This window comes from Amblyomma mixtum, chromosome 6 (assembly GCF_055824585.1).
Source record: "Amblyomma mixtum isolate Tamu chromosome 6, ASM5582458v1, whole genome shotgun sequence".
Lineage (NCBI taxonomy): Eukaryota > Metazoa > Arthropoda > Arachnida > Ixodida > Ixodidae > Amblyomma > Amblyomma mixtum.
This window is the reverse complement of record NC_143017.1, coordinates 149,810,124-149,828,363: the sequence shown is the minus strand read 5'-3', so window position 1 is coordinate 149,828,363 and position 18,240 is coordinate 149,810,124. Positions and strand designations below refer to the sequence as shown.

The 18,240-nt window shown below is 51.6% G+C and overlaps 1 protein-coding gene across 2 annotated transcripts in view; it reads right to left on the bottom strand.

The window, feature by feature from the left end:
• Polr2H (DNA-directed RNA polymerases I, II, and III subunit Rpb8) overlaps positions 1-18,240 on the bottom strand; it is a 136,942-nt gene that overhangs the window by 48,703 nt on the left and 69,999 nt on the right. Inside the window, exon 3 of one of the 2 annotated variants that reach the window (XM_089549597.1) lies at positions 1,485-8,263. The exons of the other annotated variant lie outside the window; for it this stretch is intronic. Within the exon in view, the coding sequence (XP_089405723.1) occupies positions 7,989-8,263 (275 nt within the window). The 3' untranslated portion in view covers positions 1,485-7,988. Of the gene's footprint in view, positions 1-1,484; positions 8,264-18,240 lie in introns of those variants that run through there. 2 annotated transcript variants of the gene reach the window in all.

Here is an 18,240-nt window from a genome sequence, read left to right as displayed (position 1 = left end):
AAAAAAAAATTATAAATGAATGTCGAACAAGCGGGTGAGAGAACCGCGTGGAAAGCCCTTGCCCTTGCCCTCGAAAAGCAGAGAAAAAAAATGTGAGGATTGAGTTTTTCCGCGCTAGGTATGCTACGCTAAGCATGCCTCAGGGGACTGGCCACAAAAAGAAAAAAAAATGGCGATGAAATACACAAGTGCAAACAGAGCGGGAACAAAAAATGCCGGCAAAGGGCGACTAGAACAAATGGCAAAACACATAATTCGGTTTTTTTTTTTTGGATGTCGATCACCCTACCTGCAATGAGGCGAGGTAGAGTGAGGTGACGGTTGCCTGTGAACAGCTGTGGCGAGGGCGCCTGGGGAGGGGCCTCCACCTCAGTTGATAAGGTCGAGTCACAGCACAAGTGGTGCTCCTGGCGTGGCTTAGAGCAGTTTTCAGAGCACCCGTACACAAATTATGGAGCAGCTACATCGCCATTTTGGAGCAGTCTGGAGCGCCTACACTCAATTTCCAAACGTGGCTAGCTCATTCAGAAGAAAACTATGAAGGAAGTGCATCCCGGCATACATATCAATACTTCAAGGAAATCTCTTGCCTCCAGCACCTCAAGAACATTACCTTCAAGGCCATTTCTGCAAATTTTTAGGTTGCGAACGCTGGTGATACAGCTGAACCTCGTCAAAATGATAACGAAGAAGCGGCTCGGCGATTACTTCGTTACAGCCGCAGCTTCGTTATAGCCCGTGTTGACCAGGCTTCCAAAGGGAATCGTCATTCCTTCGTTATATCCAATATTCGTTATAAACTGTTTGGTTTGGTTCGGTTCGGTTTGGTTTGGTTTGGTTTGGTTTGGTTTATTGGGGTTTAACGTCCCAAAGCAGCTCAGGCTATGAGGGACGCCGTAGTGAAGGGCTCCGGAAATTTCGACCACCTGGGGTTCTTTAACGTGCACTGACATCGCACAGCACACGGGCCTCTAGAATTTCGCCTTCATCGAAATTCAGCCGCCGCGGCCGGGATCGAACCCGCGTCTTTCGGGCCAGCAGCCAAGCGCCGTAACCACTGAGCCACCGCGGCGGGGCTTATAAACTGTTTCGTTATAACGACGTCCGACGGTAGTTGTAATTCCAAGGCTCGCCTGATTACCTGCAATGATTTTGCTCTCGTTGAAATCATGCTCACAGCCAGCATTCCCACATTCCAGGAACGGCAAAGCACGTACCACAGCACGGAGGGCAAAGAGTATTTTAAGCTCAGTTGCGAAGCGTCAGTATAGAAACTGAATGCCGCCGCGGTGGCCCAGTGGCTATGGTGCTCGGCTGCTGGCCCGAAAGACGCGGGTTCGATCCCGGCCGCGGCGGCTGAATTTCTTTGGAGGAGAAATTCGAGGCCCGTGTACTGTGCGATGTCAGTGCACGTTAAAGAACCCCAGGTGGTTGAAATTTCCGGAGCCCTCCACTGCGGCGTCTCTCATAGCCTTAGTCGCTTTGGGACGTTAAACCCTACAAACCAAACCAAGAAACTGAATACTTTAGTAAAACCACCTTGCGTTCCCGGGTGCTGCACTTTCTTGGCTGCTACGCTGCTGTGGGCCGGTCGGCCCACTGTAGCTTCCATATAATCCCACGCACTACAAAACTAGCCGCTTGCAATTTCAATAGGTGAAGCGTTTTTGCGAGGCGCATAGTGAACTCCAGACTACGATTGTCCGCACAACGAGTGCCAGCGGCAATTTCGGCGTGGCTTCAACTGGTGCGACTAGACAAGCATCGACCGGGGCGAGCACTACAGGCGCTGCAGGCGGTTCAAGGCACGTTTAGCGTGCGTGCGTGCGAACTAGCGAACAGTCCACTACGGCTGCTTCATTTTTAATGCGCGAACGTATTCTGTAGATACTGAAATCGCCCTACCCGAAATTCTGGTAACCCCATTGCAGAAGATAGCCACTTTGGCGCAATTTTGGACATTTATTTATTTATTTACCAGCATGAAGCAGGAAATCTCGTGTGACGCAGGGTGGAAGCACTGACAGGAAGTTAGGCTCTTTGGTGGTCTATCCTTTGTCAGAAAAAAAAAACGCCCTTCAGGCCAGCACACAAAAGGGAAAAAGAACAGCACGCACGCTAAGGAGGTCGAGGTTGAGTGAGGTCCCCAAATTTTATTTCAGGATGAGGCAAGGTCGAATTCTTTCAGCTCAAATGCGCACCTCTGCTCAGCAGCCAACCGCAGCTAGCACGCGCGCGGCAGGTGCGCCTAACTCTCATTTCGTCCCAAAAGGCGGAACGTATACACAAGCGTAATGCGAGGTATACACCGACAGGGAAACACGGCCGACACTTCGGAGCTTTCGTATCGCGCGCGCGCGCGCGCGCGCTCTTGGTCGATCGTGGCGGCACGCCGCAGCTGAAAACGTGCGCCGTGGCCTCTGACCACCGCGCACGCGTTAGGCCATTTGGCTAATCAAGTCTTGCGCGGCGGCGTTACTAAGGCAGCCGGACGAGGGCGCTTCTCCAAACACACGGGGCCGGCACACCGAATGTACAGGGTATGGTAGCGGCGACGGCTTTCGGCGCACGATCTGCTCGGCGGTTAAAAAAGAGTTGCATGTGGCCGTAATCAATACCGCGGCATTAAAGCGTCGGAAAGCAAGAGGCACTGGGATTTCCTACATGTTTACAGACAGTGGAGGCAGCAGAGCGCTTTATGTAGCGTTACCGCATGCCACTAACGCCAGCCTCCAATAGTGCATACAAAGGCAGTGCTTCAAGGCCATCTGAGCATCCGCTGTTGGCGACTGGCGGTAACGCACTACACCGTAGCGGTATAACCTCTACTGAAGCTCTTCGTCTTTGGGCTTCCAGCTACCTGCTTATAGTGGAAGCGGCCATACAGCGGTCACATGCAGGGGAAAAGCTACGAAGACCGACAATAATCATTTCTGACATCTGAATAAGTTTTTAAAAAAAGCAGGAAAGAAAAAAGAGGGCGGCCAGATATACGGTCACAACTCTGGGACGCAATGGGCCTTGTCGAACAAGGCAGAATTAAGTCGTTCGACGGTGGGACGCGATGATTGGTAGCGCCACTGTCAAAACTCGAAAGAGAAGAGAAGCCTTGGCGCTGGCAAAAAGGGTTGTCACAGCCACTTCGCTGTAACACCTCATTTAGCATCACTGTCATGCCACACACTCTGAGAACAATTGTACAAGTCCACGCGGTACTTAGTCACCACAACAGCTGCCACGCATCCCTACCCCTCACACCCCTCGCATAAGTAACAGCTCTGAGACTTTCAGCCCCCTTTTGCAGCGGAAACCATTTCTCTTCCATCCCCTGGACTACCTTGGCTATACATGATCACAGATGGCCCGCTCTTTGAAGCGTGTATCCACAAGCCCACATGGCTCCGGCTAACTTCGGAAATAGCTGCCGCCTTCTCCCTCACCCCTTGGGCTACTTCCCGCGGTCCATATGCATAACAGACATGCCAATGTGTGGACAGCAGGCGGGCGCTGGAGTCTTCACGCCGAATACCCCACCCCTGAAGCTATTGCTGTGAAATTAAAGAATAAAAAGGCTTGGCAACGGCAGCGACAGGTCGTCCCGCAGACGACGTCGGAGAAAGAGGAGAAAAATACGATTACTGGAAACCGCCACGAATGGAAACGAAAGAAAGGGGGGCAACCCTCCATGCGAGACAGAGACGACATGGAGGGTGTGCACAGACAGCCGTGTTTCTCAGCGTAACAGCTTCTTCAAAAAGGAAACCTAAAAGAGACGGAACATTTCGAAAAAAAAAAGAAATACAGTCGAGTCGGAAGCCAAAAGCAAGAAGGAAGAATGAAAACTACTGCGGAAACGAAGAAGACATCGCTCATCGGCTACCAACTCCGCGCCCAAACGGGGCAGCAGCAGAACATGCGAGGCCGGGCGCATGGAGACGCCGCTGTGATGGCAGTTGTGCTTGGCCAGCAATGGGCGCGCTCGTACCACAAAGAGAAAAGCCGGACGTGCCGTTGCGACGGGACACTGCTCGTATATACCGCGCCGCTCGGCCGCGGTCACCCCGGGCGACGGGAAGGGCAGGACGTGATTCCAATGCGCCGACATGGGGCCCTAATCGACGCCGCCACCTCCGATGTTACAGAACGGCAGACCGCGCAAGGTGCTTTCACCCGAATTAAGCGAATGAATAAGCCGCCCGTGCAGTCGCCGTGTATAGCCTCATAACGGTCCTTTCGACCCCCGTTGGGACGACCCCCCCCCCCCCCCCCTCTCCCTTCGTACGCCCTCCGCTATACATTGCCGATTCCGAGCTGTTTTCTACGTTGCCTTCCCTTCTTCAAGCTTTTTTTCCTCTTCTGTTGGTTACTCTACACGTAGGCTTACCTACGTTGCCTTCAGCACAGTAGTGCCACGTCCTGTCCTTTGTGTTGGTCTTTTGACGCTCCTCTTATTAAGCTTCTGTCAGTTATGAATTCGTTGCCCTACTGCGTGCGCCGACTTTCCGCCTCCGCTACGTCTCACAGCTACCTCTCTCCGCTTCTGCTGTCCTCCTCGACTTTGACGTAAGGAGCTCCTTTTCGCATTACCGAGGCGCTTATAACGAGCATTTAGTATTCCGAGGCAGCTTCGGCGCATTCTACTAGCGGGACGGGTTATTAACGAACGCTAAAGAACGGAGATACGTGGCCGGTGCGCGTCCTTTTCAATCTACCAGGGGCGCTTTCTAGGACAAAATTTCCCTTCCATTAAAAGTCGGCCGAGGAAGCAATCGCGAAGAGAAACGAAACCAACGCGGTCAGGAGTTGGTAAGCAACGCCAAGTCAAGTTTACGGCAAGTGGCTTGATTAGTGCGTCAAAGGTTGGGGGGATCGCTTCTCGAGAATGCGCAGTTGCCGCGAAATTTCCCATCACCTAAAAACAGCCAACTCAACCAGGCCAGAGAGAAGTTTCTCCCATAACGCTCGCGAATCTCGCCGCCGCGACGCATACACCCTCTCTAGAACGGAGGCGGCGGCTCCAGCGACTGCAGCGGCGAGGTTCCAACAAATTGGAAATTTTACGCTGACATGCGCCACTCAACCGCTCAGTCGCTTGCATGTGAGCCAGCATTAAGAGCTAGCCGGAGCGCTAAGCCTAACGGACCGACTGCGCCTGATGACATTTGGAGCAAAGCGCCCCATGCTTAAATGGCTCAGAACCACATGCGGCATGCCTTGTGGCATGCTTTCAGCAACACTTTAGCATAGCGCCTGTAAACCTTCCTGGAGCCCGCTTTAATCGCCTATTCAGGGCTTTTACCAATATAAACCTAAAACCATCCTCCCGCGCGCGGAACTCCATAGCGTACAAAAAGCCAGAGATAGTTTTCTTTTTTTTTTTCTTGCGAGTCTGCAGAAGTGACGACAGGTTTACAGACGGCAGTTTATCAGTGCGCCAGAGATGAACACCAGATACGCCGTACGGCCAACACCAGGAGCGGCAGAACATCCGACAGTGCGGTACTGTGCGCTGCAGAGGGTCGGCAGCCCTTCCTTCATCGGGCTGTTTCCTTCAAGACGGGACACCGCGCCCATTTACAAAGAACAAAGACACCGGACGGGAGGTCAACTCAATTCCGTCACTCTTCCATGCACCGCGTCTGTATACAGTGACGACGGGCTGTATAGGCGCGTTATGAGCACAGCAAAGCGAACATCGTGAGCCGATCTTCAGCGCATCAAATACAAGACAACAGTGCTCATGCGCTCACAAGACAACGACGCATCTGCTCGAGGTACACTTGCGCGTTTCTTTTTTTTTCTCTCTCTCAGGGAGTTTGAAGTCAACCATGTACACTCTAAAAAGAAAGGAGCAAAAAAAAGAAGTAAGCTGTCCTCTAGCGCATTCCCTTTGAGGAAAGGGACTGCGCAAGAGGAAAGCCTACTACCTTTTTACTCCCATTATAGGCGTATCCGTGTTTAGAGTGCACAGGGACACGGGACAAGAGCACGCAAGGGACCGCCATGTTGGGACGGCGCTAGAGCACCGCTTACTCCGTTTTTATTCCCATATAGGCGTATTCGTGTCCAGAGTGTACAACAGCATGCAAGGGGCGGCCATTTTGGGAGGGCGCTAGAGCACCGCTTACTCCCTTTTTATTCCCATACAGGCGCATTCATGTCCAGAGTGTACAACAGCATGCAAGGGACGGCCATGTTGGGAGGGCGCCAGAGCAAAGCTTACACCCTTTTTCTTCCCATATAGGCGTATTTGTGTTTAGAGTGTACAACAGCATGCAAGGGACGGCCATGTTGGGAGGCACCGCTTACTCCCTTTTTATTCCCATATAGGCGCATTCATGTCCAGAGTGTACAACAGCATGCAAGGGACGGCCATTTTGGGAGGGCGCTAGAGCACCGCTTACTCCCTTTTTATTCCCATACAGGCGCATTCATGTCCAGAGTGTACAACAGCATGCAAGGGACGGCCATGTTGGGAGGACGCCAGAGCACCGCTTACTCCCTTTTTATTCCCATATAGGCGTATTCGTGTCCAGAGTGTACAACAGCATGCAAGGGACGGCCATGTTGGGAGGCACCGCTTACTCCATTTTTATTCCCATATAGGCGCATTCATGTCCAGAGTGTACAACAGCATGCAAGGGACGGCCATTTTGGGAGGGCGCTAGAGCACCGCTTACTCCCTTTTTATTCCCATACAGGCGCATTCATGTCCAGAGTGTACAACAGCATGCAAGGGACGGCCATGTTGGGAGGACGCCAGAGCACCGCTTACTCCCTTTTTATTCCCATATAGGCGTATTCGTGTCCAGAGTGTACAACAGCATGCAAGGGACGGCCATTTTGGGAGGGCGCTAGAGCACCGCTTACTCCCTTTTTATTCCCATACAGGCGCATTCATGTCCAGAGTGTACAACAGCATGCAAGGGACGGCCATTTTGGGAGGCACCGCTTACTCCCTTTTTATTCCCATACAGGCGCATTCATGTCCAGAGTGTACAACAGCACGCAAGGGACGGCCATTTTGGGAGGGCGCTAGAGCACCGCTTACTCCCTTTTTATTCCCATACAGGCGCATTCATGTCCAGAGTGTACAACAGCACGCAAGGGACGGCCATTTTGGGAGGGCGCTAGAGCACCGCTTACTCCCTTTTTATTCCCATACAGGCGCATTCATGTCCAGAGTGTACAACAGCACGCAAGGGACGGCCATTTTGGGAGGGCGCTAGAGCACCGCTTACTCCCTTTTTATTCCCATACAGGCGCATTCATGTCCAGAGTGTACAACAGCACGCAAGGGACGGCCATTTTGGGAGGGCGCTAGAGCACCGCTTACTCCCTTTTTATTCCCATACAGGCGCATTCATGTCCAGAGTGTACAACAGCATGCAAGGGACGGCCATTTTGGGAGGCACCGCTTACTCCCTTTTTATTCCCATACAGGCGCATTCATGTCCAGAGTGTACAACAGCACGCAAGGGACGGCCATTTTGGGAGGGCGCTAGAGCACCGCTTACTCCCTTTTTATTCCCATACAGGCGCATTCATGTCCAGAGTGTACAACAGCACGCAAGGGACGGCCATTTTGGGAGGGCGCTAGAGCACCGCTTACTCCCTTTTTATTCCCATACAGGCGCATTCATGTCCAGAGTGTACAACAGCACGCAAGGGACGGCCATTTTGGGAGGGCGCTAGAGCACCGCTTACTCCCTTTTTATTCCCATACAGGCGCATTCATGTCCAGAGTGTACAACAGCACGCAAGGGACGGCCATTTTGGGAGGGCGCTAGAGCACCGCTTACTCCCTTTTTATTCCCATACAGGCGCATTCATGTCCAGAGTGTACAACAGCACGCAAGGGACGGCCATTTTGGGAGGGCGCTAGAGCACCGCTTACTCCCTTTTTATTCCCATACAGGCGCATTCATGTCCAGAGTGTACAACAGCACGCAAGGGACGGCCATGTTGGGAGGGCGCCAGAGCAAAGCTTACACCCTTTTTCTTCCCATATAGGCGTATTTGTGTTTAGAGTGTATAACAGCATGCAAGGGGGCGGCCATGTTCGAAAGAACATCGCACCCGGAAACAACAGCCTGCCGCTCCAGAACAGCCGATCCTCCGTTCTCGAAGCAGGGGTTTTCGGCTCGTTCATCCCCTATAAGTGATGGCGCCGGCTTTCGCTTTTGACATCTCGGCTCGGTGAGAAGAGGTGAGCGATGGCTTTCCGCAATTTTGAGGGTACGGATTGTGGGCGATTTTCGGCCTGTTGAAAGGCGGCGCAAGAAGAACGAAACCTTTGATGTTTTTTCCATGTACACCTTTTCACGTGCCTATCTATTTTTATTTCCTCCGCGCCAGTTCCCGCATCACAAACCCAAAATTTTATTAAAGCGCCAGATTGGCTAGGTAAAAATTTTTACTGTTCAAGAGTTGAAGCGCTTCGTTTACACCCAGCTGTACTGGGTGGAAGATATCCAAAACAATTCTACAACTCAGTGCGCACAAGGCGCCAGAAGTGAGTTCCACCAAAACTGAAGCGGAGTGTTCCACTCCTTCGTTGAGCCAAGAATTTATAACAAGAGCTAACGGTTCCAGTCGTCAACAGCCGTACACTGCCATCCTGGCCCACCGGATCCCGCTCTGTTTCTACGTCTTCACACCTTTGAGACCCGTGCAATAAAAAACACTTAACACCTTCCAAAAAAAGAACAGACAAGCCTGCTCCACATATATACACTGTTCTAGACATCATCAGCCTCTCAACATTTTCTCCTTTGCTTTCAGTTTTCTACACTGAATGGCGCTGCGTTCGCAGCTTCTCAAAAGACTGCTCCCTTGGGCTTCTTCTGAAGCCCCGAAGCGCTGGTTGCCACCTACAAGGTCCTTCGTCGCAAAGTACCGTGCCTTTGTCACAAAGAGGTTTTCAAGACATGATGTTGTTGTTGTTGTTGTGGCTGGGAGGAGGAGGAGGAAAAGGAAATTGCACGGGCCTGCCTACTGGCTCGAGCCGAGCCACCACCGCTGCCACGTGCAGATAGAGGAGAATTAAAAGGTCAGAGGAAAGAGAAAAAGAAAAGAAGAGACGCGCGTCGCAGCAACAACCTTTCAAGACATGTACCTGACTCTAAAAGCCGTTAGGGGGTGCCCGTGTGACAGGGACATCAAAAAGCCCTCTTCGTTCGGTATGCAATAAAAGCGTTCAAAACCACGTCTAATGCAAACTCACGGCAATGTAAAAAAAAAAAACTGAACGAAACTTCTGATTCCTCGCCCGAGGAGGGCCCGGAAACGCCTCTTAATTAACAAGTCGATCGTCCACCGCAAGCCACCGCAAGTCCACCGACATGGATCTTGCAACTGCATTTCCGGCAAACGCTGTAGCATAGTTCCGCCTGCAGCCGAATTCACTGCCGCTTGTTTCTAGCTAAAAGTGGTCACAGTCAAGACATAAAAAAAAACCTGCGCTCGGAAACGTAAAAGCCTTTTGAAAGTAGTGACGAACGTATGCCATTTGCGATTGTGAAACACACACACACACGCACACGCACGCGCACACCTGCACGTGGAAGCTTCGCGCAAGGCACGACACACTGAAAAGGAATCTCGGAGGGAGTCAAGGCCGTCCGTTATCGCAGCTGCGGCGTCGTCGCCACGGGAGGGGAAGGGGGTATCAATCCGCACTGGGATCATCGCGCAACGAAACGGCGGCGGCCACGTCTTTCCATCGCATCCTCCACCTCCTCATTCTCTTTTCTTGCTCACAAGCGGCCTCACCCTCCGCCTACAACGCGGCCACTCGTCACACAACGGCCCGCAGTCGCGCGGCCATTGTTCTGGACAGCGGGCCACTCCAGCGCCCGAGACAAAACGGTCGGGATAAGCGCCCCTGGCGACGCAGAGCCGCACACGAAAGGCTGTCGGGCAACCGCTGAACAGCCTCGAGGTGTTTGCCGAAGACGCCTTCGAAGCAGGCTCAAGAACGAGCCGTTGAGATAGGGAGAAGAAAAGGAAGAGTGCACGCACGCACGGACTGACCGACCGCTAAGAGGTTTCAACGAGCACGGAGAAAAGGCTCCCCAGATAGCGATTGCCGAACGCAAACAAATGGTGAGCTGGATGATGCTGGCAGACGTGCACGTCCGGGTTCGATGAAGCGTATCTGCAGTGCACTGGTCCCAAGAGCAAAGCTTTCTAGCAGTCAAAAAAAAAAAAAAAAAAACGCCGCGGTATCGTGGGGTCAACTGAAGGCAAACTGAAATTGTAGGTGAGAGACAAGAGACCCCGATACGAGGAAAAGAAAAAAAAAACGACATGGAATCGGCGGCTCGAATTTTACAGAAGCAGAATGTTCAGGGTGCGCGTTCCCGTCTACACTTGAGCCTGTCGCAACCTGGCCATTACCTGGCACCTGTCTCAACCATCGACTGTCCACTCACTCTCTCACCCAATTGCACCACCGTTAATCACATGCAAAGCTGCGACCCTGCCCGATGAAAGCAGCCACGCGCCCCATCCCACGTTCCCAGTGATTACATGGCCTACTCACAGAATTCTCGCGGGTTACAGCTTTTTAATAGACGATTGCTCAGCGGAGCGCCGAATAATCGCAACCGACAGCCCATTTTGAATTTTTCTTTCGCAGAAAAGCGGGCTCATTTAACCGTCCGAAAAAAGCATCCGCCTTCTGTTCTCTCTCCCTTATCTCCCCCCTCACACCGCGTATCCGTGACGGCAACGGACGCAGGAAGCATTGCTATGCGGGGGAAAAGGAAAGATAGGCGCGAGTATGCAAGGCTCCGCGCACACACACTCCGGAGGGCTCGTTTCCAGCGCAGCGAGCTGTCGCAATCTCCGCGTGCCGCTCCACGCCCCGAATATGCTCGCCGTGGGCGTAATCGATGCGAGAGGGAGGGAGATTTCTGAGAACGGGCTGGCATTGTCTCCAGCAGCGAAGAACAAGGGCGAGCAGCGCGTGCAATGTCGAGCGATAACGGGGGCACTCGTTTTCTTTCCCAACAGTGACGAAGACCCCGCGCGCCGCTTGCTCGGGAGGAGTCCGCAGCCTTGCGTGGCCGTCCTGCTTGTCGGGAACAGTGCACTCAAGACCGAGGAAGAAAGTGCGAACGGCGCGACGATACGGGGGCGCGAGGTCAGCCTGCAGCTGCGACTGAGTTCTGCCTCTCGCGTCATCCCTTTTTTTTTTTTCTTTTGCCGTGCGGTAACTCTCCTGTTGCACCCGAAGCGAGAAGCGGAATTTAAAGAACCCTTCTCCACATATGATCAAACCCTGGTCATTTGCCCCAAATGCCCAACACCTTCAGCGATCGTACGGCAATGACCTGCAGGCCAACAAGAAATCCCGAAAGAGCTACACGCACAACAGACAAGCGCTCGAACACACACACACACACACCACCCTTTTTTATTCGGTCACGTCAGTCGGCCCAAGGTGCTATATGGCTCGGGGAACAGTACGACCCTGTGCCCAGCTCATGCAAGTTGAACACAGCTGCTCGGGTCCGCCCTCAAGGCGGGCGCCGTAGACGCAAAACATGTTTGACTGCTTCGTCGTGTGGACACGTACCCATACCCACGCGGCAGTCGCAAGATATTGCAAGGTCTGCCATAGATATTACGCGAGATGAACGAAAAAGAAAATACTTCTACAATGCTGCGCGCATCGCCGCATACTGCGATCGAGCCGGTGCAGCGTTGTCAGTGCAAATAGAAGCGCCTTATCATCGATTCAGTGCACGCTATAGAAATTTTGTTGTCAGAAAGCCAGAGCGCACAAAGACACCAGAAACCTAAAATCAAAACGGAAGCAAACACAGGCAGAGGACGTAGATAGGAACACCAGGATTGGGGAGGTTGTTGAGGAAAGTGCGACCGTGGGTGTGAACCCCCCCCCCCCCCCAAAGAAAAAATAAAACGAGAGCGCGGGAATGTGCCGCGCGCTATATACGTCACCCAAAGCTTGCTCTATCGGCGACCACTACCACCCCCAAAACCGCCCACCCACCCCTCCAGCACCACCGGCCAGTCAGTCCGCAATCAGTGCCTCTTCCTCCGGTCCCTTATCACAGCCGTCCGAAAAGACAATGCAATCTACTCGACGCCACTAACGGTCGCTATCGCCCGCGCACGCCCGTCTTTCGCGCCCAGCCGAACGACGACGCCTGCGACCGCGAGCGACGGTCCCAAGTGCGGCCGCCCTTTCCGAGCAGGCGGGGCAGAGGGCCCCGCGCACTTTCACTTTCCCTGCCTCTACTGGCTGCGTCACTCGAGCGCGTCATTGCAACCGCACACTGAAATGCAAAAAGAAAAGAGAAATGAATTGCTCTGGAACTATACTCCAAGCCTAAAGTATGATACAGCTTTAAAAAAAAATAAAAGCAGTTGCTAACACTGGGCCACGGACCGCGGCGTCCTGTATTACTCCGCTGGCCGATCGTAACAGTAAACGAAGTCAGCTTTTTGATGTTTGACTACCTTAAAGAAGCCAGGTATAAAAGCTCTAGAGCTTATCGTTTCTTTTTTTCTTGCGATAAGCTTCTGATTTAGGTACACAAGAAAAGTTTCAACAACGGAGTACTTTTTCGTCGAGGAGGAATTCTGTGCGGTGGTCCTGAATGTGGACGGACCTTCACTGCAGACTTACGATGTATCCGACTATAGGTGTGCAAGAACGCCTCTTACAACAGCAGTCTTTCATAATGATTTAGGCTGCCTTCCCCTAACTGGCACGTTGCCCTACAAATAGTGCAAAACGAAGACAACGTACCGAATACACATGTCGCTCCTTCACAGGCACACCTGGTGTCGTCAAGACAGCCACGCGAACATGTTCTGCTGCATAATACACATGAACTATGCGGCTGTATAGGCTCCGTTTTCAAGATCTGCTTTTGTAGCATTTTAAGAGGACACGCAACACACAGGCGAAGCCGGCTTATCATTTATGAGCGAAGACCGTAGAGGCGGCTGCTAGGGTATATGTGCAAGGCTTGGGGTATGATTACAAGTTATTAGGCGTAACCTCGGCGGCGCGGTTGGCTTGAGAGGGTGTCGCTTAAGTCAATCACAAAAAAGCGAGCAAAAGAAATAAAAATAAAAATAGAATCATTACTATAGGCCGGCCTTGTTCGCGCATGAATTGTCACCCACGGTTCCTCATGGTTATAGCGGTTCATTTATAACCGCTACGTGAGTGTGGTGGGCACCGCATGGAACAGCTAGTCCTGCCAACTGCTGTGTCTAGTTACTACTACGCCCAGTTATCTGAAATTCTCCAATACGAAGGAAAAAAAAGACCGCCTGAACTAGGCTACGGCTCAGAACACTGGGCGGGAGCCGTCGTGTCCCACCATTCCGTCCCCCTCGTTCTCTTTCTTCCCTTTGTCTGCCCATGACGGCGTTTCTCCATTGTCTCCCCCTTCACCTCCCCTCCTTTCTCTCACCTTTTTTTTTTTGCCTTCTTATTAGCGTAGAGTGGCAAGCCGAATGTAATGCCGCGAGGTCGTTGAGGAGCCAAGCACACACAGAGCGACTACAACCAAACGGGTCGTCCCGGCATCGCTTGCGAAACGCAGTGAGCTGCGTGCAATGCAAAGCAGTCCCAATCGACCAACGCCAGCGAGAACCTCAGGTCGAAACGAACAAGAACATACAGAAAGGGCACAAAGCTGCCGACGTCAACAGCAGCGCAGACTTACACAGTGCGTCACCAGGGAAAAACATAGAACAAGGGTGGTTGCAGTCGCATAAAAAGCACGGAGAACAACACGCGTAACCTGAGCGGACGTCGGGGCTGTGTTGTGGTACTCGCATGATTATATAACGGCATAATATGCCGTAGCTCCAAAAAGTGGTTTGGTTTGGTTTGGTTTATGGGGTTTAACGTCCCAAAGCGACTAAGGCTATGAGAGACGCCGTAGTGGGGGGCTCCGGAAATTTCGACCACCCGGGGTTCTTTAACGTGCACTGACATCGCACAGTACACGGGCCTCTAGAATTTCGCCTCGATCAAAATTCGACCGCCGCAGCCGGAGTCGAACCCGCGTATTTCCGGTCAGCAGCCGAGTGCCGTAACCACTGAGCCACCGCGGCGGCCCAAAAAGTGGAGGAAACTGCTTTTCTCAACACCTACAGCTTCAGAGCTGAGACGGCGCAACGTAAGATCAACCAACAACACTTCGGCGCCTGCCACAACATAGTTGTAGCAGAAGTATTTGCCAAGTGAGTGGTCGCCCTGCAACGGACGTCATAATGCGCCCGATACAAGATGACGATACGACGGAACGTAGTTAGCCATGGCGAAGAAATATTAGGGTCTGAAGCCAAACGCTTAGAAGTTTCGAACGAAATGACCTGAAGGATCGTTGGAATAAAAATGCGTGCTGATATTCACTAACAGCAAGTTTTAGAATAGGGTCGCCCTATTTAAAACTCCCTAATGTCTAAAATGCATCTGAAGTTTAGGGTGCAGGCCAAAATCGAAAAGCCCCATAAAAACTGTTACGAGGAAAGAGCGCCTCTCAGTATCTACGAGTACAAATACTACGGGGCGAATTGAAATGTGTAGTTCCGTGTTAATCTTACTAGAGTATAATGACGTCGTTTCGGCCCTTAATGGACCATGCGCGGTAGATTTATTTATTTATTTATTTCATAAATACTGCCGACTGCCCTTTGGTGGTCAAGGCAGGAGTGCACAAAGTTAAAAAAAAATACAAAGTAGTAACAACAAAATAACAGCAACAAAGGGCGATTACAGTACGAGGACAAATTCAATGAGACCAACGGGAAGCAAAAAAAGTACAGGCAAATCATCCGACGTCAAACAGACTAAGTGAACAGAATAAAAACAAGGAAACATGGAAGGAGCATGGTTCTTCCCTTTCAACAGAAATGTACACTCGCAGTGAGAAGTTAATAAACCCAACATCAGCAAGATTTAAAAAAAAAAAACTCACATTCTTCGCCGTCTTTGAACGCGACATGAAATAGAGGAAATCCGCCACGTAGCCTAACTGCGAGGGCGCGAACTACTCAATGTGCACAATTACGTCTGAAGCAATGCTCCGTTGGGTACAAACAAAACTCCCTCGCCAAAGCCGCGTTCTACAAAGCTCACGGCGGTGGACGTACACCGCTGTACAGACGTGGGCTCGCCAATCGTCAATGTTGGAGCTGCCACCACGCTCAACGCCAACTATACCTCAACGCAAATTATGTTGAACCTGCAGCGTTACCCGCCTATACTATACAGTCGGATACATACGACTTTAGACTGCAGCAAAGCTATGACCACATATTTTACGGCCACACACTGTTACACTTCGAAAAGCAAACAGCAAGCAGCACAAATCGAGGGTTATGTGCGCCTTATTGCTGCTTTACTGCTACATATATTTTAAAGATGTACAGCCTCTGTCAAAAGTATACAGCCCAAGGAGTCTTCTTCTGAGCCCTGCAGCGCGGCTCCTCTCAACCAAGTAATTTGGAATGTGATGCTGCCAGGAAGGCTGTGCTGCCCGCGTGTCAGCAGCGGCGAGGAGATTGCTTCGCTGCTTCACTCCAGGTTATGTTCTTTTTTTGTTTTGTTTTTGCCCCTAATCTCACGACGGCGGTACGAACTTAAGTCCTCAACCTTTCCAAGCTTAGGACTGTCAAATGCGCTTAAGAGCCCGCTACACGGCTTGGAAGCAAACCCCTGTATTCTTGACAAATACTATACACTATACTGTACAGCCTCGCGTTGGAAGCGATTCAAGCAGAGGACTCGCTAAAACCACAGCAGTGCGCGAAGAACACATGCCAAGCTCATGCTTCCAGCCTCCTGTGAAACGAGCGGAACAACCGCAAAGCCAAGCTTCCGCTACAACCACAGCGCATGAATCGGCTCCGGCGGGGGCGTATTAACACCGCGATCCACGTGACGTGCGCGGTGGACCCGGAAGAGCATTCTTGGAAACACAAGACCAACACTGTTCCCTCTCTCGAAACCATACTCCCACTTTCCCCCTCCCCCGCCTGACGTGGCCGAGGAGGCATGTGATCGGCGCGTGATGGACGCAGACAAAGGAGCCGACGCGTCCGCTGCCATCAACGGGCAATTATCGAAAAGCAGAAGCAGCGAGCAATGCTTGCCACTCGGAGAGCGATTGGACACGGCAATGGAGAGCGGAGGGTTTTTCGTCGCCGTGCCGCTTCGACTCATTGCAATTACCGCGCGGAGAACAATGATCTCAGATAAAGGAAATCATCGTTAACTCTAACTGTGGGAATCGTGCCGCCGTTATTACGGCAACAAAAATGAGCAAACTCGCTTCCTGCAATAATTTGATCATGTGACGGTAGGCGTCAACTTCGGAACTCTCTAAAAGTCTGTTTGCTGGCAATAGGTGTTAGCAATTCCTCATTCCCGCGTCAAACCGGCGTTCGGGCCGGAGAGATAACCGTAAGCTCCTCTAGCTCTAGGCGTGCATAAATCGCAATACGGGAAAACGTCAGAGGGTGACGCACGGAGGAATTTGCTGCTGTTCTCTTCATCCCGTGAGAACGCTTTATGCCAAAACAAGCCCGCAAAAGCAGATCACTCAAACGAAATGACAATAAAACGACAATAAAGAGCAATAAAATGACAAAAAAAAAAAGTCGGAGGGAGGGAATTCTACGTCGCACCCTGCAGACCTCGACGAAAAGCGATATATGTGCACAAGAACAAAAGTTTCGCAGAGAACGCCGAATGTAAAAAAAAACTACAGCGGCCGGAATAGAGGCGCGCAACTATACTGACGCGGCTGACCCGAGAACAGGGAAAAAAAAAAATAAAGCGTACAAATAACAGAGCGCAAGACTACGGCCTCGGCGCCGCCGAAGTATACGTGAGCTTCTGAAGCCTGCCACAGCCGTCCCTCTCAACCCGTACACCAGTGAGAGGCTCTTAACTGGGTCTCCGCAAACTCCATGCAGGCGTCCAAAGAGCAGACGCTCATGGCGAGACATCGCGGAAAAGAAAAAAGCAAAGAACACTAGCCTCTTCTGAGACAAAACGACGGCCTCTTAACGCGCAGAAGTGCTCGGTGCAAAACAGGAAATGTTTTTGCTGCGCTCTGACCGCGTTTTTACGTTGCTCAGTTTCATTGCGCGCAGGCGGTGATAATGGTTAGCTTGAGGGAGGCACGTAGAATTGATGAGAAAGCTTACCGCGAGTGGCAGAAAAACACAGCACGACGAAACACACGACCTCGCTAAAGAAAGGGTGGAACGAAAGCTATATACCGCACCGTCTCGAGCGCAGGATGACGAAGAAATACGGGGTACTCCACACATGCTACCAACGTGAGAGAGCGTCGGTACTGTTAGCAAAACAATGTTCCCAACCTTTAGGGCACAATGGAACACAACGGTTGCCTCCGCAAAAGCAACCTTATAGATAAAGTGGTTGGCGAGGTTGACACGATGGTACTGCGCCATTTCGCCCGGATCTTAAAGTCAGGTTTCGGTCATTTCGTGAAAAACGAAGAACGCCGTCCTCAAGTCTGGTCAGCGGCGGATTTGGGAGGAGAGCAGCCGTAAAACCAACCCCGACGAGAAATTTCCTACGGGAAAACAGTGAAGAAATCCACTTTTTTTAGGCAAAGTCCAAAAAAGCATCGGTCAAAGGGATTCGGTGGAACTATACATGTCAAAGCTGCGCCCGGGTTATGCACCAGCCACACCGATGTAAAGAACTTTGGATTACTAATTGCAACCAACCGAGGTATTTAACTGCGCAGCGAAATCTCAACGCGTAATCTTTTTGCATTTAACTTGCACTGAAATGCGCCCTTGTGGTCCGTGTTGTAACCCCGTGTGATTGTTTCACGCTTCGACAGATGGCGCTACATTTCGTCCTATACTCTGTCACACATCAACGCCAGTGCGATAGTAAGTCATCAAATGACGTAAAAGTCCGTTCTTATAGTCCGTCAAACTTCGTGCTGCGCCCACATCGGTTCCTCGCGTCGTCGATGCCAGTGGCCCGACGTCGACGGAAAACCGCATTCGACCGGTGGCGGAGTGCCACAGTCACCAAGAGTGCAATCGTGATCAGCCTTCTCACTATACGATGCGCATCTGCGGCCACAAAATTGTTCGCGGTGATCAGACTCCAGAGGATATTCCAAGACTGCCCTGAACACTAGGGGTTCAATTAGCGCCTAATGATGAAAAGAAAAAAAAAAAAAAACTTCG